General features: G+C 36.7%; 1 protein-coding gene across 1 annotated transcript in view; it reads right to left on the bottom strand.

Annotated features, from left to right (window-relative positions):
• The window catches only part of Acss3 (acyl-CoA synthetase short chain family member 3), a 171,750-nt gene that overhangs the window by 53,124 nt on the left and 95,305 nt on the right, over positions 1-23,321 (bottom strand). Inside the window, exon 8 of the mRNA XM_028873024.2 lies at positions 11,678-11,829. Within this exon, the coding sequence (XP_028728857.1) occupies positions 11,678-11,829 (152 nt within the window). The remainder of the gene's footprint in view (positions 1-11,677; positions 11,830-23,321) is intronic.

The following is a 23,321-nucleotide window of genomic DNA, read 5'->3' as shown; positions in this document are numbered from 1 at the left end:
TAGCAGGAACCGTAGAAGTTCTTATTAATAAAATCAAACCTGAGGCCACTTATTGGGGTGAACACTGCAAGATCAGAGAGACAGAACAAGCCACAGCTAACCTCAACTGGCCAACTTCTCAGCTGCTCTTGTTTCCTCAGACTGGAAGTTTCTGTGTCCTCATCCCAATGGCTCTCAGCTAAACTGCTGCTAGAAGCCTGAAAACTTAACCAGCCAAATGCTTCTAGTTCCTGGTCCTCATGCCTTATATATCTTTCTGCCTTCTACCATCACTCCCTGGGATTAAAGGCTCGCTTTCTGGGATTAAAGTCACCATGCCTGGCTCTTTCCAATGTGGCCCTGAACTCACAGAGATCCCAGATGGATTTCTCCCTCTGGAATGCTAGGATTAAAGGCATGAGCACTATTTTCTGGCCTCTGTATCTAGTGGCTGTCTGTTCTCTGACACTACATAAATTTATTAGGGTGCTCAATATTTTGGAGAATACAAAACCACCACACATTTGGAATGCAAAGATATCATGTTGATATGACTCAGGATTTTACAAATTCTATTAATGATCAACTCGCATTCTACTTAATCATTTTTCTAAATCCAACCAGAAAATCATCTTCCTTTGAAAAATTATCTTTTGGATACAGCAGTAAAGGGCCATGAACAGTGGAGTCCTTAGAAATGAAAAGGGAATGTGGGGGTGGAGGGTTAGAAAGACTGAACAGTTACTGACTTTATGATTTTTTCCACCCAACTTTGCCCACTAGGAAATGGTTATTAAAAACTCAGAAACTGTAGGACAACCGTGTGGTGCACAGGCTCAGAATTTCAAATGCTTCCAAACCCCACACTGTCTTGGTAAAGGGAAATACACTGCCAAGCCTCCAGTGGAAAGAGGTGCTGTAAGACATCTGGGGATCCAGCTGGAGCACCCGATGAGGTATTCCCTAATAAGAAAGGTAAGCTGGGAAGAAAATCTTCCTTTGCAAGGCTGTAGTCCAACTTCCAACCACTCAGTGTCTGATTGGATAGAAGTGTCTCTCCACTTCTTAGGATAGCTGCGTGCGAAATAAGGATTCTTTTGTGTGGTAGCCCAATTCAGATTCTGAACACTAGTTGGATTACTTTTTCTTACAACAGAGAAAGGATCCTAGAATCTATCACACATGAGGGAAAGAAGACAAAGGAAATTACACACAACTTTGCCATTTTGATCATCAGATGCAGATATTATTTTGAAATAACTATGATGACTAATACCTTACTAAAATGCATACATAACATTAGCAGACAGCAGACTGGCAATTACAATAAAAGTTAAAATTCCTCAAAGTGATAGAATGCAAAATGTTAAAACTCGGTGAAAGCTTAGATAGAACTGCAAAGACGATGTGATAACCCGAATCATCCAACTATCATAAGAAAGAAAAAAGCAGGCAAAAAAGCAATAAAATACAGTATGTGAGATAACAGATAATTTGAAAATTCAAACACATGTCATTAGAGTGCCAGTGGTGAGAAGGAAGCACAAAGTAAGGGCAGTGTATAAAGGAAAATCACAGAAAAATTGTGCACAGTTAACTACCGTAACAGATTAAAGAAGCCATGGACTGACAAAGTAATTTGAGCCACACACATTCTGAATTCATAATCTAAAACCTTTTTACAATGTAAGCCACAAGCCTAAATTTTACAGCATTCCAAAACCTACATTTAAACAAAACTGTCATTTCATAAACTCTGTAGATGGAAGAGAAAAGATTACTTCCAAATTCCTCTATAAAGCCAGCATATCTATGAAACCCAAACCAATGATAGTTTAAGAACAGAAATCTAAAGGCCAAAGTGAATAATTAAAATAAAAGGAAAAATTTTCCAATACTAGAGCCATAATATAAAATAGGGGACAAAGAAAATTTATTTAAGGAAGGAAAAATTCTCAATAATGGTAAATAGAAGCCATCATGTATTTGTTCAAATGCATAGAATGTTTACCAAAAATAAGTCTAAATATAAACTTATGATGGTAACTATGAATCAGTGGTGATTTGTTTGTCAGTGTAGACCAGTGAAGTATGAGACATTGATGGTAAAGGATGTGTACAATGCATGTGAATACAGACAATGTATAGGAATGCAGTACCTTGCAATAATGGCCTCATGATGTAAACTGGTATTAAAAGGTCTAAGAGTAGCTATGCATGGTGATGCACTTCTTACATTCCAGCACAAGGAAAGCAGATCACTGTGAATTTGAGGTCAGTCTGGTCTATATAACCAGTTACAGATGAGCTGGGATGGACAATGAGACCTTCTCTAAATAAGATGAGGAGGAGAAGGAGGAGGAATATACTAGTACCCTTCAAAGTCTTAATGTTTTGTTATTAGTATTCTTTGTATAGAGTTATCCATTTTAATAACAAACTTCTCTATACTGATGTTTAAGATTTCATCAGATTTTTTTCTTTAACTCTTGATGATCATCATTCTTTTCTATGTTAATAAAAATGATATTGATTGACTTTTCAAGTGTCAAGAAAACTGAATTCAGCTAAATTTAGAAAGTATAGCATGTTGACAAAATTGCATTTTTTTAAGATTGTAAGGTAGTTTGGCACATGATTCTATGGTAAAAAAAATGAAAAAATTTAATGGAATTGTAAAAATTAATGAGCAACTAGATAGAGGCCATCAGAACATATGTAATTTAGAAAAACACTTTTAGTTCAAAATAAAACAAAATAAAAATATAAATAAATTACCACTGACAAACATAGGAAATAAGTTTCTTAGATATAGTTAAAAAAGATGTGAAAAATGAATAGTTATATGACAGTCAAGAATTGGACATGAGTTACATGAAGATTTTCACTATATCCATCTATAAATTTGATGTGAATCCAAGCAAAATCTCAATAGAAAAAATTTTTCATCACTCTTTCTCTCTGTATATCTCTCTCTTTGTATCTCTGTCACTCTCTGTCTCTCTCTTTCTCCCCCGGCTCTGATTATACTAATTCTGAATACAAATAAAATAGGCCAAGAATATTCACATCAAATTGAATTTTTGAAAGACAGAGTTGTAGCATAACCATTCCATTATCAATCTGCAGCTATAGACACAATAATTTGAGTGTAGCAAAACCCTGTTAAGTAAGTCATTAGACCAAAATAGCCCAAAGCCACGCTATAAATATGTGGGCACTAACTAGTACAAGAGAACTTGTAACGCGGAGCTGGAGGCAAAGGATAATCATTGAAACAAGAGGTTTAGCTGAACACTAGGAAAACATGGCTTCCTCTTCATGTCATCTACAGAAGTCAACTCAGGACAGATTATAATTCTAAGTTAGAAAAATGATATAAAAAGTTTCTAAAGAATTAATGTTGAAAAAAAATGCCTCCTGACATTAGTTTATGTAAAGTATATTAAATGGTCTGAGAAAGCACTCAACACTAATAAAAGCTTGCTAAAATATATACATTGGATCAATCAAAACTACCAGTAAGGTATTGAAAGGGAATTCAATTACAAATTAAGAAAGAAGATAGATAGATAGATAGATAGATAGATAAGATAGATAGATAGATAGATAGACAGATAGATGATAGATGATAGATAGATGATAGACATAGATTTATTGAAAGACTTTGCAAATTCTTAAATATAAGGCAATATAAAAATTTCAATTGTCCAATAAAAAGTTATTAACATTCTGAGATGCAAACTGAGGGATTAATATGCCATTACCACATGACAATCAGAACAGTAAATTTTTGAAATTGGCCAAAACATAATGTTCTGATAAGGACATGAACACTAGAACAATCGTACACTGCAAATAGGTATGTAAATTAATGCACAACTTTTGAAAATCATTTGCCTGCATTCTACACTCCATACTCCTACACATGGCTAATACCAATAGGTATGTACAATATTCATGTGCGCATATAAATAAAACATCAACTGCATTTTGCAAAACACTGAAAATTAGTCAGCTGTTGATGGACTAGTACACAGTATAATGTTTCATACAGGGAACTGGGAAGGTTTGGAGAAGACAAGTTTCGGAGCTCAAATGAAAGATACAAATTTACACAGAGGAATAAGCATCAAAGACATACATTGTGAAATAGTGACAGATCCTAAGGATGCAATATAGTCTTGAAAATGATGAGTTTAGAAATGAAGAAACTGATAATCTGAGATAATATAATCTATATATTAATTAGCTAAATTTACTACTTTAATTATATATTTCAAAATACCTACAATTTACAATTTAATCAGTTAACAAAAATTATAAAATCCCTGCATCTGTAAAATAGATAGAATGCACTGGCTTATTTGTAGAATTGGAAATGCCGTAGAACTGAATTCTCTTACCTCCTCCTGATAACTTGGGAGTTTTCCAGTTATTTCATTAAATAGGTAATCTTCCTATTCTTTCTCTTGTACCCACTGAATCTCACAATGTAAATATTTGTTTGCTTCATGGTGTCCTCAGTGTCGATTGACTAACCTTACTCCTCTTGATTCTTGTTTTCTTTTTAGCACCCAAGTCTTTAAAGAAAACAGTTCAGTTTCAAGCTTTCTTTTGCTCTCACTTATGGTTGAAACTCTCAATTGTATATCATATCTAATTGAAGTATTCAGATTCAAGAATTGTTTCTCTGTTATAAAATGTACCTTACATGTCTTAAGTCATAAACTGTTCTTACTTTTATTGAACTGTCTATTCATTTTCTTATTTTTGTTGAGTGTCTATTGAGGGACTTATTTTAAACTCATTTTGTAGCAGTTCATGAATTTCTGTTTCTTTGAGGTTCAGTTGCTGGAGAATCTCATATTCTATTGGTGGTGTCATAGCTCTAATTTTTGTGTTCTTTGGGTCTGCTCATTACATCTGTGTTTAAGACTATAGTCACTCCAGGATAGAGAGATGGTTCAGACACTAAGAGCACTGGCTGACCTCTTCCAGAGGTGGTGAGTTAAATTCCCAGCAATCACATAGTGGTTCACAACCATCTATAATGAGATCTGGTGCCCCCTTCTGGCATGTAGGCACACATGATGGCAGAACACTGTACACATAATAAATAAATAAATCCTTTAAAAAAATGATTGCAGTCACTTTGCAGAGAGAATTCTCCTTAGAGGGGCCTGAGAATGCTGGTCAGTTGGTCACACTAATGTTAGCAATGATTGTGGATGTTTTGGTGAATTAGGCTGTAGGAGTTGGTAGCAGTGATGTTGGCTGCCTAGCTAATTAGAGGAAAGGATTTAGGGGTCTCTTGTTGTTTTGTTGTTGGGTCTGACTTGGGTTACAGCCATTCAAAACAGCCCTGGGATTCAAACACACAAAGAGGCTGTGGAGCCAGATTCTTGAGATCTGGATATTGGAAAGTGCAAGAGCACTTCTGAAGGAAGCACCAGTGTAGGTCTGTGGCACACCTCAGCAGTATAGACTCTGGAAGATGGAATGGAACTGTGATTCTGATAATGGTGGTAGGGAAAATTATAAAGCACAGCCGTGGGGTGGCACAGGAAAGAGAGAACATGCTGCAGAGCCTGTGCTATGTAGAGGCGGCATAGCTGCAATTCAGGTATAAAATACTAACAAGACGCAGTGGCAGCTCGGACTCTGATGAGATGAGAAAGCATATGGTGTTGACTACAGGCCCTGGCATGGGATTCCACCACAACAGCCCATTCTCTGAGGCTGGGAACAGCATCACATTTCTCTCATTTTCATCCCTCCATGCCAGCGGAGGCTTGACCAGAGGGTATAAACATATTACTAGTGGTCCTCGTTTAAACTCTCATCAGCAATGTGAGAACAGCCTTGAGGTATTATACCCTTGTCAGAAAGGTCACTGATATATACTTCAGGTTTTTGATTTATGGTGAGAGTAAAATGCAATCTCATTTACTTTTAAATTTTCTTCTGTATTCATGAAAGTGAAAATCTTGTCATGCTCCAGTATCCTTCTTCATGAACTCATTTTATTACCCACCCATTTCTTTATTGAGTTGTCTGTTCCTTAGTGAGAGGGTTTATAAATTCTATAAATTAAATATTTAATGATTCTATATGTTAACAAAATCTTTTGGTACAGAAGCCTTTTTTCTTTTGATGGACAATTGCTCAAATTACTGTTGTCAAATTTCAATAAAATTTTACTTAATGGTTGTGATTTATACTTTAAAAGATATTCCTTTGGAAAAAACATCCAAATCTTATTAAAATCTTAAGAAATCTTACAGCCAGGTGCGAAATCCAAGCAAAGATACAGAGAAAAGAAGGGCAGATTCGGGAAATACACCAGCCCCTCTTGCCAAGAAACAACAAGATGCCAGCAGACCAGTAATGCCACGGCCACATGGCAACACATAGATTAATAGGAATGGGTTAATTTAATATGAAAGAGCTAGCTTGATGTAGTAAGCTAGTAAATGTATTTTTATATAATATATGGGGGAAACTATTTTTTGTACTTAATAAAGCAGTTGGCCCCATGACATTCATCCACCCCAAAGTCTGCCATTTTACGTGTTTGTCAAGCCACTTGTCCTCTGAATAAGTTTTCTTAGAAATATATAGGACTGTAACCTATTCTCACCACAATACTGTTTTCTTAAGTAGAAGGGATTTATAGTGAATCCAATATCTCATAGGTCACAACCCCTCCCCACAGTCAAAGTGAGCTCTCTTATATTTTCTCAATATACAATAAAGATGAACATTGCATTTTTAAATAACTCTTAACCATTATTTCCTTCGACTATTGCTTAATTAATTTTGGCTTCTCCTCCAACCCAGCATCCCATCATGGTTGTATTGATGGCTACAAAACTTCACTAACATATCTCATCCTTGTGGCACTGCTTGTTTTGGGTTCCCTAACCATCCTCCTACATGCATATTTTTCCTTGATGATAGTCTTCAAAATTATGTTGGGTTAGGGTGGCCCAACAATATTCTATTCTACCTTTAATCTTACTCAGTAAGTATTAAATGTCTGTAACATGGTGTTCATGTTGCACATTTTGTTGTATAAGAAGATTTGAGTAGTTTTCTAGATCCAGTCTTTAACCCAATTTTTACCTCTGTGGACCTTAACTTCTTTGTTTGCAATAAACAGAATTTCTTAAACTCTTCTGTTTTCCCTGGACTCTTAGTTGACAAGTGCGAATCTATTAAATACAGTTCAATGGTGACATTATTTGTGTAGCATATAAATATGAAAAGGAAACAATCCTTTTATTACATGAATGTCAAAACCCCTTATGAGAGGTGATACTTTTTCTAAATAGTAATGCTAATACCTATGTGGGTGAAATAAATAAATGAGTCCTGTTGAGAATGCCTGCATTAGTTTCTTCCTGAAGAGATATTTAAGCCCTTGGGTCCTAACTTTACTCAACTGTAAAATAAGGATAATGTTCAGTTTCTACCTATGAAGATACTACTGCTAAATGAGATGATAAACCACTTGTATCTTATACAGTGTGTTCACTCATTAATAAGAATATTTTGAAGACTGGGGGTGTTTAATCTATAAACATCCCCAAAGTATTCTAAGCATTTAAGCATTCCTAAATATCAATTAAAAACAGATAAATGTGCCATCATGGATACCTTGGGTTCCTAAAGACATACGAGGGTGAAAAGGAGAAAGATTTTGTCATTAGGCTTATGATAAAATCTCATATTCCACAAGTAATTACTCATTTGAAAAGAGTGTTAATTTTAGTGATCATTATTGTGTTGAAAATAACATATAAAAATTCATGTGTAAGTAGTAACACATGGAGAAAACAAAAGACATTTTAGTTTACTGACAAACATAACTCCACACCCTAAACTTATACCATTAAAGTATATTCATGTCAGTGAATAGACATTTAAAAAACTAAATTTCCATGGTCTCCTATTCCTTGTTCTCCCTCTCTGTTCTTGATCCAGCTGGGATCTCCCGCTCCCACAGGTTCTCTTTCCCTCGACCCTAGTCCTTCATTACTCCCACTCATGTCCAGGCTGTTCCTGTAGATCTCAGCCGTTTCTCCATCATTGGGTGATCCCCGTGTCTTTCTTGGGGTCCTGTTTTCCAGGTAGCCTCCCTGGTGATGTGAGTAGCAGTCCAGTCATCCTTGTTCCACATCTAGTATCCTCCTATGAGTGAGCACATACCATATTTGTCTTTCTGAGTCTGGGTTACCTCACTCAGGATGATTTTTTCTAGATCCATCCATTTGCTTGCAAGCCTCATGATGCCATTGTTTTTCTCTGCTGAGTAGTATTCCATTGTGTATATGTGCCACATTTTATTTATCCATTCTTCAGTTGAAGGGCATCTAGGTTGTTTCCAGGTTCTGGCTATTACAAACAATGCTGATATGAACATAGCTGAGCAAGTGCTCTTGTGGTATGATTGAGCATTCCTTGGGTATATGCTCTTGGGGGAGATTGATTTCCAATTTTCTAAGAAAGCACCATATTGATTTCCAAAGTGGTTGTACAAGCTTGCATTCCCATCAGCAGTGGAGGAGAGTTCCCCTAGTTCCACATCCTCTCCAGCATAAGGTGTCTTCAGTGTTTTTGATCTTAGCCATTCTGACAGGCATAAGGTGGTATCTCAGAGTTGTTTTGATTTGCATTTCCCTCATGATTAGGGACGTTGAGCAATTCCTTAAATGTCTTTCAACCATTTGAGTTTCCTCTGTTGACAATTCTCTGTTTAGTTCTATACCCCATTTCTTAATTGGACTATTGGTCGTTTTGATGTCTAATTTCTTGAGTTCCTTATATATTCTGGATATCAGTCCTCTGTCAGATGTGGGGTTGGTGAAGACCTTTTCCCATTCTGTAGGCTATCACTTTGCCTTGTTGACCGTATCCTTTGCTCTACAAAAGCTTCTCAGTTTCGAGAGGTCCCATTGATTGATTGTTTCTCTCAGTGTCTGTGCTACTGGTGTTATATTTAGGAAGTGATCTCCTGAAGACCACATGAGAAAAGGAAGAAACAAAGTGCTAGAGAGGCCCACAGAAATCCACAAAGATACCCCCACAATAGACTACTGGCAATGGTCGAGAGACAGCCCGAACTGACCTATTCTGGTGATGGGATGGCCAAACACCCTAATAGTCATGCCAGAAACCCCATCCAAGGACTGAGGAATCTGGATGCAGAGATCCACGGCTAGGCCCCAGGTGGAGCTCCGGGAGTCTAATTAGCGAGAAAGAGGTGGGTTTATATGAGTGAGAATTGTTGAAACCAAGGTTGGATAAAGCACAGGGACAAATAGCCAAATGAATGGAAACACATGAACTATGAACCAAAGGCTGAGGGGCCCCCAACTGGATTAGGCCCTCTGAATAGGTGAGAGAGTTGATTGGCTTGATCTGTTTGGGAGGCATTTAGGCAGTGGGACCAGGTCCTGTGCTCATTGCATGAGTTGGCCGTTTGAAACCTGGGGCTTATGCAGGGATGCTTGGCTCAGTCTGGGAGGAGGGGACTGGACCTGCCTGGACTGAGTCTACCAGGTTGATCTCAGTCCTCGGGGGAGGCTTTGCCCTGGAGGAGGTAGGAATAGGGGGTGGGCTGGGGGAAGGGGAGGGGGCAGGAAGGGGGAGAACAAGGGAATCAGTGGCTGATATGTAGAACTGAATGGTATTGTAAAATAAAATAAAAGGAAAAAAAAGAAACTAAATTAAATTCTTTCTCAAACCTCTTGCTGGGGGATGTCTTTCTGTATGCTGTGGATATGTGTGGCTCCCATTAGAAGTGGTTTTGTCCTATGGCAAGAAAGCTTACAACAAGGTGGGAAATCCAAGCAGAGATACAGGGAAAAGATGGGTGGATTTGGGAGAGACGCCAGCCCTCCTGCCCAAGGAGCAACAAGATGCCAGCAGACTGGTAATGCCACGGCCACATGGCAACATATAGATTAATAGGAATGGGTTAATTTAATATGAAAGAGCTAGCTAGCAAGAAACTGAAGCCATAGGCTATACAGTTTGTAATTAATATAAGTCTCTGAGTGATTATTTTATTTATTTATTTTTATGAGATTTTTCTATTCATTTTCCATACCAACCACAGATTCCCCTGTTCTCTCTCCTCCTGCCACCCAGCACCCCCCCCCCAACCCACCCCCTATTCCCACCTCCTCCAAGGCAAGGTCTCCCATGGGGAGTCAGCAGAGTCTGGTACATTTAGTTGAGGCAGGTCCAAGTCCCTCCTCCCTGCACCAAGCCTGTGCAAAGTGTCTCACCATAGGCACTAGGCTCCAAAAAGCTGCCTCATGCACTAGGGACAGGTCCAGATCCCACTGCCTGGGGGCCCACTAAACATTTCAAGCTAAACAACTGTCTCACTTATTCAGAGGGACTAGTCCAGTGCCACGGGGGCTCCTCTGAGTGTTATTTTATAAGCAACTGCAGGACCATGGGTGGGAGAGAGTTTTTCAGACAGTAAGGCTGAGCAGGACTGAGAAACATTTGAAACCTCTAGGCTGGTCTTCAGATATGGATACTATATAACTAATAGAGTATTTTTTTTTCCAAAATTGATTTTCTATCCTCTGCATTGAACTAGGGATAACTGAAGTATGATAAACGAAGACAAAAAAAAGAAGATAAATAGAATATTGTACTGCAAGAGTCATATTATACAAACTTCTAAAAAATAAAACTGTATTATTTACATCATCTATGTAATTTTTAGTAAGTCTAGGTCTCTTGTCTCATAATATAAAACTATGTGAAAGATGAATAAGCAAAAGTAAAGATCCTGCCCAAACAGAAACCTTCTTGTTTATCTCAGCAGCTGCTTGTAAGATACCTATTTTAATTACTTTGGGCCACTGAAACATAATATTCAAATACCATGGCACTAAACATCAAATATTCAAACTCTCTTAATCAAGCCCACCTTTTTACTTAAAGAATAATCAAAATCTCTTCTTTTAGCTTATGACAGCAGTGACTTATATCAGAGAGTTCAGCAAGAACTAGTGTTGGAAAAGGCCTTGAGGGTATAAATTGTTATAATTATTTCTGAAGGTATATCTCATTAAACTAAAGAAATCAACAAAATAGCATGAAATATATCTAAGGTATCTACAGAATATTGTTACAAAACAAAATAGAATAACTGCTCTCATTACAAACATATGTAATCTGGACAATGATATTCACATTACATCTGTGTATATGTATTTGGATAATATCTATCTCCATTTAAGACATGATATACTAATATTTACAGAAGACAGTTAAGTGCTGAGATAACATGCATCTGAAGTCATAATCAGAATTTTACTTCTAAGGAAAATATAAACACGGTCTTCAAAAAAAGGAGAAGAGAAAGAGAGGGAGGGGGAGGGAGGGAGGGAAGAAGGGAGGGAGGAAGGAAGTAAGGAAGGAGGAAAAAAGGAAGTGTTATAGTTTGAGTTGAATTGAAACAGACAGGACTACAGTGCTTAAAAATATGTGTAGTGAGGTTCCTAATTCACTTATCTGAGTTACATATACAGAGTCATTCTTAATAATATTTTCAATGTTTTACTCCTTCTATGGAGGTATTACAAAACCAAAAAAAAAAAAAAATAATGCTCAGTTATATTTGGACTGCAAGTTCTGATGTAATTTGCCCTGTGCATCTCTACTTCACCTTGTCAGAGAGTACTGCTTCCCCAAGGCTGCCCCAGGGTCCTGCTGACGGATTGCTCTAATTGCAGTTGGTGCTGTAAACAAGGCAGCCACTCCATGCTCTGCAAGCACACGGAAATAAGCGCCGGCATCTGGTGTTCCCACGGGCTTTCCCTATGATGAGATTCATTTAAAATGTCACTGACTAAATGTCTCATATTTCATCAACAGTTCAATACCTGCACATTTAACACAGCAATATAGATGACGATAGCCTCCCAACAAATCTTAATTTTCAAACACTACCTTGTCCTGTTAGAATTTAAAACTAAAATAAATAAAGAAAGAAATAGTCAGGCTGCTTTCTCCAATGGAGGCTCTAGGAAGGTTTTAAATTACAATACTCCTTTTTCAAAAATTTGAAAGATAAAGATCTGGAAATACATATTACACTGAAATTAAAACATAATAGTATCTTCCATATGTCAAGAGATTACATGTATAGATTATGTATTATCTATTTATACGTAGTATATATAAATATGTGTGGATATATAACATATAACTGTATTACACGATATTATATATATATATATATATACATTATATTATATAGAAAATTTTCTCTGGTAGCCTAAACAAAAAATATAGTTGTTTTCTTGGCATCACCATGTTTATTATTTCCAATATTGAAAGCCATGAGAGCAATTCTCAAATATTTGAGAAAAAAAAAAAAGTTGAAATCACAGTGACTCCTGAGCAATGGCCTTTTCTGTTAAATGTCTTGTGCAAGAAACTTGTGCAAGTTAAAAAAAAATCTCACAGGCTGGCAACCAATATATGCCTATTGGTCTTAAAATGATACTATACACATCAGTTGAAGGATAATGCATAAACCATAGCAATACTGGAAACTGTATAACTCAGAAACACAAAACACTTTAATAAATACTTTTGCAAAAAAAGGCAAAATTTGAAGAATAACCTAACTATTTTAAGTGATTTATAAATCTTGACCCAGCCGTACGCCTTCCTTTGTCCATCTCTTCTCATCATGGCTGCAACGTCCTATGCTGAAAGCAAGATGCTGGGAATATTAATGTTTGTTCAATAAAACTGTATACATATTCCAGGGTGAAACATTAGTGGCACAGATTAAAATAAATAAAAGAAAATAGTTACCTTAATTTTTTTGATGCCTTGAATATTTTACAGTATATTAGACATTCCCAAAAGATCGGCTACACTATGTAACACTTGCTGAGATCCACTCATTAAATCCCATCTAAGCTCCCCATGTATCTTTGGTTCTAGAAAACTCACATGGTAAACTCTAAATTCAGGCAGGTAGAGGAAAGAATTTGCCTACAGCAAACTCAGAAATTTCTCCAAACAGAGAATAAGAAAAGAACTGACTATCAATGTGGTTGTTAGTATGAGAATGAATCCTGTAGGCTCATATATTTGAATACTTGGTCCTCAGTTGGTGGAACTGTTTGGGAAGAATTAGGAGATTTGGTTTTGTGGGAGGAGGTATGTCACTGGGGAAAGGCTTTGAAGTTTCAAAAACCCCCATGGTATTCCAAATTTGCTCTCTGTGCTTTGAGTTATATCTCGAGATGTAAGCTCTCAAGTACCACTCCAGCATCATGCCTACCATCCTTCACCCGTGCTCCCCACCATGATAGTCATGGATTCTAACCTTCTGAAACCATAAGCTCCAAATAAACTCTTTCATCTATAACTTGTCTTGGCCATGATATATTATTATGGATACAGTAAAGTGAGACAATCAACTTGAGGGAGACCGTAGTTGGACAATAATTTAAATACAGTGATTATTTCAGAATGGGTTTTTGATATGACACAATTATGGTTTAGTTTTTACATCTAAATAATCACCATTAATGTTCTTCAATGTGACTATATTTCTTTTCTTTATGAAAAGTAACCTTTTAGGCCTCTTGTGGGACTCTAATTCTTTCATTCTCATACTTTAAATATCATCTATTACAACTTGAAATTCTTTGCGATGATCACAGTTGTCCTAGAGAAATCAACCTCCATGTATTCATTATTTACTACATGGATCCATACATTCAAATAGTACAGATAGCTGTCCATTACAAACAGGCAACACATGTACATAGCTTGACTCAAATTTTGAAGCTGTAAATCTATCAGTCAGGGATGATATTACAACTTTATTCTTTCTAATAAAGTAAGATGAACATTCCTGGTTTTTATGTCTTGAAAATATCTTAAGCATCAATCAATCCTGTGAAGACTAGATAGTGATTTGGCAAACCTGATTTCACCCACATAAAAAAAAATGATTTATAAAATAAGCCTTTTGCAATTGACTTGAGCTGTCCATCTTCCTATTTTCTTGCCTGCTAGGTAAGAACAAACCACCTAGTCAATATTTTCTTGGTGAGACAATAACACTGAGATGATTTCTCAAAATTGTTTGACCTCTACTAAAGAAACATAATCTCTGGCCAGTTGAAGTAGAATCCCACTTCTTAGCAGAGTTAGAGGAAAATGATATTAAATCAAACTTGGTAATTGTATTTATGACCACTAATGGAATACATGTGTCATAATGGAAATAGTTTGCAATATGTGACTATCTTCATAGAAGGTGTATTTTGATTCTTTTATAGTGCCTTCAGCTATTACATTTAATAATGACAAAATGATACACTAAATATTGGAAATACTGCTCAAGTAAACATTATGAATAATATGGAGTTTTAACAACATTGCAATTCTGATGATGTGTCAAAGAAATATACAACAATATTGTATTAATTGAACAAAAAATGGAATGCCATTTTATAGACTTACTCTTTGGAATCTTTGAAGTGATATATAAAAGTCTCTTGACTGTACATTAATTTAACTAAAAATGTTCATTTGTTTTGAATTTTAACATCCATTTCCCAGAAAATAATTAAATATTACAAATAAAATGTTTTCCCATTTTAAAATTATTTAAATATATATATTTCCAAGAATTCCGGTGTGATCTCAAGATTGACTAAAAAATTGACAATATCAAAAAAAATATTTTTTCCTAAAACACCCTGCTCTAGAACATAAATATTAATACTTCAATTAAGTAAATATCCCTGCTAATATCAGACAGAACCTGACTAGATATTTCATTAGAAAACATAATACAGCTATATGTTATATAATTAAATTGTGTTAGGTTAATCATGGGTTTAATAAATATTTATTGAGCAAGTACTATGGGATAGTTGGTATGGAAACCATTATGTTAAATGCCATGAAAGGCACCTTTCTAATATAATGTATAATCTGACAAAAAAGAATGTGGAAGAATGTATACATATTGCAAATAATTGTACAGCGGATGCTGCAGGCTGTGTGCACAATAAACGGAAGGAATACAGACGTGCCATGCTTCTCAGCCCATCACCGTGAGTAGGGTTCAAAGAACTGAAGCAAAGCCCAGGAGCATTTTCTTTATGAACATTAAACAAAAGTGACTTCAATACCTTATTGATTTTATTGAGCACTCTCTCCCCACACCCTTCTGCACATGCACGCACCATAGAGGAGCATGTGCACATAAACAATATATCATCTTTGTAATGCCTTTCAAAGGTATCCAATAATGCAGTAACCATGCTGAGCTGACAGTAGAAAGGGACCCCAATTCCATAGGTTGCATTTTAGTGACTAGCAAGAGCCAAGCACTCAATTTAAAAATACAATTCTAAGATTAGGCAGTTGAAAAAGCAAACAGACACACGAAAAGCAAAAAGATGCAGCAAAAAGCATCAATCGAAAACCTGCCTATGCTCAAACCAGTGCCATTGCTTCTTTATTACCTGTGTTTGAATGACCCCAAAGTCAAGTCTACATTATTGGTTCTGCCTAAATGACATCAGACAAATAGTACTGTTCCTGACACGAGTAAGGAAGAAATTCTACAGCTTCATTTGATATACAGCTTCATTATTTATTTATTTATTTATTTATTTATTTATTTATTTATTTATTATTTAGTGTGTGTGTGTGTGTGTGTGTGTGTGTGTGTGTGTGAGAGAGAGAGAGAGAGAGAGAGAGAGAGAGAGAGAGAGAGAGAGAGAGAGAGAGAGAGAGAGAGAGAGAGAGAAAATGAATGTGGTACAGGACATATAGAAATCAGAAGACTATCGTTATGAGGCAGTTCTCTCCCTCTATCTTGTGGGATCCCAGGATCCAACTCAAATCCTAACATTGCCACACAAGCACCTCTACCCAATGATGCATCTTGTCAGCCCACACAGCATGAAGTTTTAATGTCAGTTTTATAAAGTAGCAATTATTATTATTAGCTAGGCTCTTAATGTGGTTTGTAATATTTCACAGTACAGAAATTAAGGCAGTTATTAAAAAAAACCTTGAAATTAACTTCCTTATATAATTTTGTTTACCACTTTGAGACTCAGCCTGTTATTAACGGACTACAGATGACAAAGTTCTGGTTCAGAAACCAGAACCGTAAGTCCACTCATATTTACTATTGATATTAAGTCTTTAAAAGAGGAAAGCAGAAAACCATAAGTCCACACATATTTACTATTGATATTAAATCTTTAAAAGAGGAAAGCAGAAGAGTACACACCCTCTTCCAAAGACAGATAAATATCAAGTTAAATCTTTGAACCCTAAACAAAATGAAGCTCTTGATTACAAATCCTGTGACTTTGTTGGTGGAGATCAATGCTACTTGTACTTTCCTGGCTTTGACATAAATATTTTTGAGTCCAGCACAGTGTGTTTGGCTCTGTTTTTGCAGGATTAGAAATATGTCTAGTTTCTTTTTGAACACTATTTTTGAGAATGTCACCCAAGGCATGTTTTTACTGAGGTTTTGAGGCGAAGAGAGCAGCATTCCTCACCAGCTAGTGTGAATTTCATTTCAGCAGACAGGTGCTGCAGAGTATTGCTTTGTTTATTTTGGAATAGTGATGGCTCTGGCAACATCATTTGTTAAGTTTCTACTTCATGCCATATGCCATTATCGAAGCATGAGTGTTTTGGCCTGCAACACTTAAACTCGAGACTTACTAAAACATAAACAAATCTCCAAGATCTAGTGTTTAATGGGAAAAGTCAGAATGTAGAATAGGTTATATAATTTGTACAGTGCTGTTTGAATAAAACAGAAACATATTGCTGATACACTAATTAACTCACATACACACACACTATATATATATCCCCAAAAACTGCCATCAAAAGAAAGGAATTTGAAAATCTGGAAATGGAAAAGAGATCGGTTTTTCCTGTTTGTCATTCTCTATGTTTTAAAACATAAAAAATCAAATAAAGAGCTTTAATGACTGGGAATGTTGTTCCATGGCTCCAGAGCTGACCACATTTTTATTGAATAACTGGGAACTCATTCCTGTGAGAGGCTAATTTTCCCTCTCTTAGCTGTTATTAGTTGCTTTTAGTTCTTTGTCTTGAGTTAGGACCCCATCAAATTTTCTCATTTCCACATTAGGATATCTATTGATATTGCCATGGTTCTGGCTTTTTTATGTACGTATTTCTGTGAGTGACTTTCTGTTTGCTAATTGTTGATGATTTTTTGTTTTAATTAATGCATTTAAATTTATCATATATATATATATATATATATATATATATATATATATATATGAAAAAAACATTGTACACACCAGGTTCAGAACGACTCAGGGCTTCAGACATCCACTGAGAGCTTTGGAGTACTGTGTGTGTGTGTGTGTGTGTGTGTGTGTGTGTGTGTGTGTGTGTGAGAGAGAGAGAGAGAGAGAGAGAGAGAGAGAGAGAGAGAGAGAGAGAGACATTTATGTATGTTAAATATATGAGGTACTATGTGATCTGAATAATATCCATATATTGGAAATGTAATACCTAATATAGACTGTGGAGGAAGGGGCCTTTGAAGAGATGTTTGAGTGACAAGAGCTCTATCCATTGTTGTTTATTTTTGCTCTTTCATGGGCCTACCACCCAGCTCCCAAATAAATCACACACAGAGGCTTATTCTTGGTTATAAATGCCCAGCCTTTGCTTGGCTTGTTTCTAGCCAGCTTTCCTTAACCTAACTACCTCTTGCCTTTGGGCTTTTCCCAGTCTCTAACTTCTGTAAATCTTAACTCTTACTCCATGTCTTACTGTGCAGCTGGATGGCTGGCCCCTGGAGTCCTCCTCCTTTTCTGGCTACTTCTTCCTCTCTCTCAGATTTCTCCTTCTATATATTCTGTTTCCCTTCTAGCTCCACCTATCCTTTCTCCTGCCTCACCTTTCAAATCTTTATAAGACCAGGTGTTTTAGGCAGGCACACTAACACAGCTTCACAGAGTTAAACAAATGCAGCATAAACAAAAGTAACACACCTTAAAATAATATCCTACAACAATTCACCTTCCTGAATAGATTAATGCTGCCGTCTAAAGAGCTGGAGGAGTGGATTTGCTCTCTCACCTAATTATTCTTTTGCCAGTTGAGGACAGTTTTCCTCCACCCTGTAGGGTATAACAAAAAGGTACCATGCTGTAAATGAACAATAAGAATTCCAGAAGGTTGATCATATACTTTAGCCTTCAAAAGTATCTGTGAGAAATAGATATCCACTCTCTTCCAAATACCCAGTCTGTGGCATCCTGTTAGAGCAGCCCTAAGTGAATGGACCCTCTCTATCTGTAGCTGTCCTGTTTGTCTTTATGATTTGCCTCTTTACCTGTCTTTCATCAGCTCTGGGAATTAAGCACATTGAGTCTGAAAATGAGACCAATCCCCAAGAATGAAGGCATTGCTTCTATCTAGGTGATTAGCATCTACCTATCTCCAGAAATAGAATCTTACTTCTGGAAGTGTTAGTATCAAGTAAATGATACAGAGCATGCAGTTGGCAACTCTGCAACCCTGGTGCTGAGCTAATTAGAGGTCTGACATATTTAGCAATCTCAATAGTCACAGAGAACATTTATCCTTGGCACAGCTAGCAGTTCACAGCTTCTAGTAGGGCGGTTTTTATCTCTGTACTCATCCATGCTAATTGATTTTCAATCACTCTGCTACGGTGTACTAAGGGAATCATTGAGATTTTTCTGTATTCACAGTGATCAGTGAGTCTGTGCAATTAAGAGAGAAGTTAAATAGTTTCTTGCTAATTACACTTGCAGACTTCTATGGAAGCTGTAGAGCACTATGTATATAATATGTGAGGTAATGTAATATTTGTGCAATGTCAAATAACTCCACTGTGTCCAACACTGCCCAGACAACTTCAAATGTGCTCATATTTCCCCATATTAAAAAGTGAAACCAACCCAACCATCCCTCAAGATCCCATAATTCTTGTCATAAGGTGACTACACACACCCCGGTCCCCAAAGCCCACTTCAGCTGTCCTGTTACACCTGGCTAAAGCATGCTGCTGGCTCCATGTATGTTCAGCTGTTGCCCACTCTCCCTCAGTATACTGTGATTTTCATCTTCCCCCACTGTCTCTCAGATTTCTTGTTTTTCACTTATACGGCTTCTTGTTTTCAAGCCTCCAAAGTTGACCCAACTACTATTCTTAGTGTTCTTTTCTCTGAGTTTCTTGATTAACTTAGAGAATTAAATTATTAAATCTTCTGGCTATTGAAGTTTTCCTCAGCTTCAAAACTGACACTTCAGAGTTGGACATGTGTTTGAATAGCACATAGAAACTTGTGATCCAAACCCAAAGTGTTGTGTTCTTTCTTTCTGGCCATCCTTCCCATTGCAGGGTTATAGTTGAGAATAGCCTTTCCATCAATTCTCCTCGAGGAAGACATCAGAGCTACATTCAATGTTCTGCTTACCTTTCTTATGTCACCCACCTGACAAAGTTATTTAGTAGTCTCTGGTCTGTGTTTTTTATTATAGTAAACAAAAGATTCAAAATAACTTTCATAGATTCATAGTGAGAATTCATAAATGAAAAGTGCTTAGATGAGTGCCCATGTCTCAGTCAATAAGAGTGATTTTTTTTGTTTCACTTGCTTGTACACAAAGTCTTTCCTTCCATAAGACATAGTACTGCCCTAATATTTAATGGACAGACTTTGGAGCTAGATTTCAAGAGTCTATTATGGAGTGCCTTCCAGAGCTGGTAGCTCTCTGAAGTTGACTGGGATTTTCTTTTCTGGAGTTTTCATACAATATGAGAGATTCCTTATTTTGATGCCGTCTTTATTTTTTGTTTTCTGTTCTACAGATTGATTTTAATTCCTTGGCTATATTGTCAGCTCCTACAATGCAAGGACCATAATCTAATGCCTATTCTGGTTCCCCGTTGGCCTCTAGAACGATGCTGTTCACGATATGCTCCTGGAAATATTGCCCATTGAGTTATAACAAAGTTTCACTTGCTTGCTCCAACACACCACACAGGTGTATATAAAGAAAAAAATAAATGCAAAAACAAATATCTTTGTATCACTTGCCACTTGAAGAATCTAAGAAATGTTGGCAGCAGCTTCATAATTTTTTTCATTTGAGAAGATCAAATTACACAAACCCAGTCATAGTAATGACTGAGTCATTTTCCTCACTGTAAACACTCACAGTTCTGCTATGCTATATTTCACAAAAAAAGAAGGAATTTTCCATTACATGAGTAGAACAAGGAGTCTATATGTTGAGTATTAAGTGTGCTAGTTAGCTAAATCTCAACCACTAGTTTTAAAGGGAAGTAAAATGCCCTGTCTTTGAGAACAAAATTTTCAAAAAATGAGAAAATATTTGATAATTCGAATTATAGATAGTGAAATTTAACTACACAAGCAGATAACAATTTTAAAGGGCCTAGATGGGATGATGGATTAAGAAACACCACTAATGGACCTTTTGCAAAATACTGCATAGCATAGCCTCATGGAAATTAGAGATCCAGGGCAACAAAGACATCCCAGAGAATGCCATCTAAGATACGTTAGAGGGAGCTAGGCAAGTTGGTTATCTACTACAACTACTAACTGTTCAGTAATTCTCATCTTTAACACTCTCAAACATGAGATTTTTATACTTGAAAGTAACCTAAAATCAGTGTCTATAAAATGATTAGAATATTCATAATTTATTGATAAATTTATATTCCCAATTTACTGTCATATATTCATATATAAATAATATCTCTTCGAAATTTTAAATTGCTTTCACATACGCTATCCATATGGTGTCCTGTGCAATACGGAAAAATGCAGAGCTCATTTTCAAGCTATTCTTTCTCTAAAGAAAGGATGCAGGATCCCCTAAACTCTCAAGTCCTTCTATGCATTCAGAAAAGAGCATGCCATAAAAAGGCTGACAAGCTGAGTGTTCCGAAGTCCTCTAAACTAGAAATAAAACTAGCAGTGGGAGATTATAAATATGTGGGTGGTGGTGAGCCATGAAAAGTGTTGTTATTCTCAGATGAAAAGCTTCAAAGCCATGCTTATTTCTCTCAAACGTTCTGCGTGTAAAGGATGGATCCTTGAGCAGAGTGACCACTGGGATGTTTTCCACACCTGCTCCCCTTTCTTCAAAGTTGGTCTTAGCACAAGGCCTTACAGGTACCTGGTGTGCTGGTCCTTTAGCTTCTGCTTGGAAGAAAATTAATGGGATCCAAAGGGAGCTGCCTCCAGTACTCCAGTGACCACTACTGTGCTGTGAGGACAAACAGGCTTTGAAAGAAGAAATGTGGAATACTTAAAACTCCACATTTAAAATAGCTGGAATACAGAGGAATGGATGGTTTATGGTTTAATTTTAGTATTCTATTCCCGATAAAAGAACTTTGTATTTTTGAGTAATGACTAACAATCCCACCTCAAATTTAGTTTTATTATTATGATTTGCCAATTATTCTACATGCTTTACATAAATTGATCAGTTAAGTGATACAAAGTGATTGCTACACTCCATCATTATAAATGAGAAACCTGAGGCTCAGCAGGTAAGTCACTTGCCTGAAGCCAAACAAACACAGTAGAGTCAGGAATCATGCCATCCAGGCTTTAACAAGCAACAGCAGTTTCTCAAATAAGTACAATATTATTAGTGACTTCTGAAAAGAAACCAGAGTGAATTCCAGACATATAGGTTAAAACAATTTTACAAAATAATGTACTTTGTTCTGAAAAAATACAGTGATCAAAAAAAAAGTGTTGCAGAAATGGAAACTGGAGAGTGTGTGTCAACTTTCTCATTTAGTATATGAGAAATGGATTTCTAAAGAAGTTGAATTTACCCAGGATAATAATGATAAATAAAGGCAGATATTAAAATTTCCAGACAAGTGATTATGCTTCTAAATCATAATTCAGAATGTTAAGTCCTTTACCTTTTGCAACCAAATTTCTATCCATTAAAGCATTGTATAGTGCATTTCTTTAAAGTTAATTATTGAATTATTAACAATAATAACCATCCACTCCAGTAAGCCTGAAGAGACTGTGGAAGAATTTATAAGAATGACTTGCTATTAGCAGATCTATAGTCTGTGGAATGCAAACAGATGCAAAGCAAAAGTAAACTGGTTTTTGTGGATTGCAGTTTTTCTGTTTTCATGTTTGTTTGTTCATTTGCTTATAAGACAGATTCCGGTAGCCCAAGTTGGCCTCAGACATTGATCTGAGAATGACACTGATCTTACTGTCTTCCTGTCTCCTAAGATAATGGCTTTATGTGGTGCTGAGGATCCAACTCTGGGCTTTATTCATGCTAGGTAAGTAATCTACCAACCAACCTACATCTCCAGCTTTTTCAAGGGCTCCAAAACAATGATTTTTCAATTGTGTAGAAATGATAGTTATCCTGTCGAAAGCAAGTATATTAACTAGTTTATGGCTTAATCTCAAGATAGATTTAACACAAACAGTAACTAATACTATCCTCTGGACCTAGGTAATAATTTAGGCGATGAATAGTCAGCTGACGTTCTGCTCAGCACCCCTGCTGCCACTGGCAATGCATGGGTGCACTGTGTTAAAACACACATTTGCAACTGGTGCCCAGCAAAGATGAACACAAAGGCAGGGTCTACAAGGACAAGATGTATTATCTTGGGGTTGCTTCTGCAAATAGCAGCCTGGAAAAGTAGGCAAACAACAAACAGAACTCAGACCGCAAAGCATGTCTGCACATAATCACCATACCAGCACATACATTTATGCCTGATACCTGATATTGGAGTTGCTTAAGCATCAGAGTTCCTATATGAAGATACTAAGTTATTATAGGTTGGTCTGATGTGTACCCAATGGCTGATGGGAATGGGTCAACTGACTCCTGATGTTTGTCGTAGGAACCGATGGAAACAATGTTTATTTTTTAGGGATGGGGCGGGCGGGTGGGATGGGGGTGAAGACTTGTGAAAATAAGATAGGTCATGGGGATCATACTCTTGAAGGGGAAACTGTGAGAATAAATCCTCCCTCTCTGTCTTTGTTTCTTTGCTGTCCTGCACTCCTGCCATCACGGATCGCTCTGCCACAGGCACAAAGCAATGATGGACTAGAACCTCTGAAGTCATGAGCCCCAATTAACATTTCTTTGCTCGTTCTTAGATTGATTACCTTACATAGCTGGTCACATACCATAACAGACACCTGTCCTCACCCATTTGACACTGGAGTCAGGTCTGG

Source organism: Peromyscus leucopus, chromosome 18 (genome assembly GCF_004664715.2).
Source record: "Peromyscus leucopus breed LL Stock chromosome 18, UCI_PerLeu_2.1, whole genome shotgun sequence".
NCBI classification, from domain to species: Eukaryota; Metazoa; Chordata; class Mammalia; order Rodentia; family Cricetidae; genus Peromyscus; species Peromyscus leucopus.
This window is presented reverse-complemented; position numbering and strand designations above follow the sequence as displayed.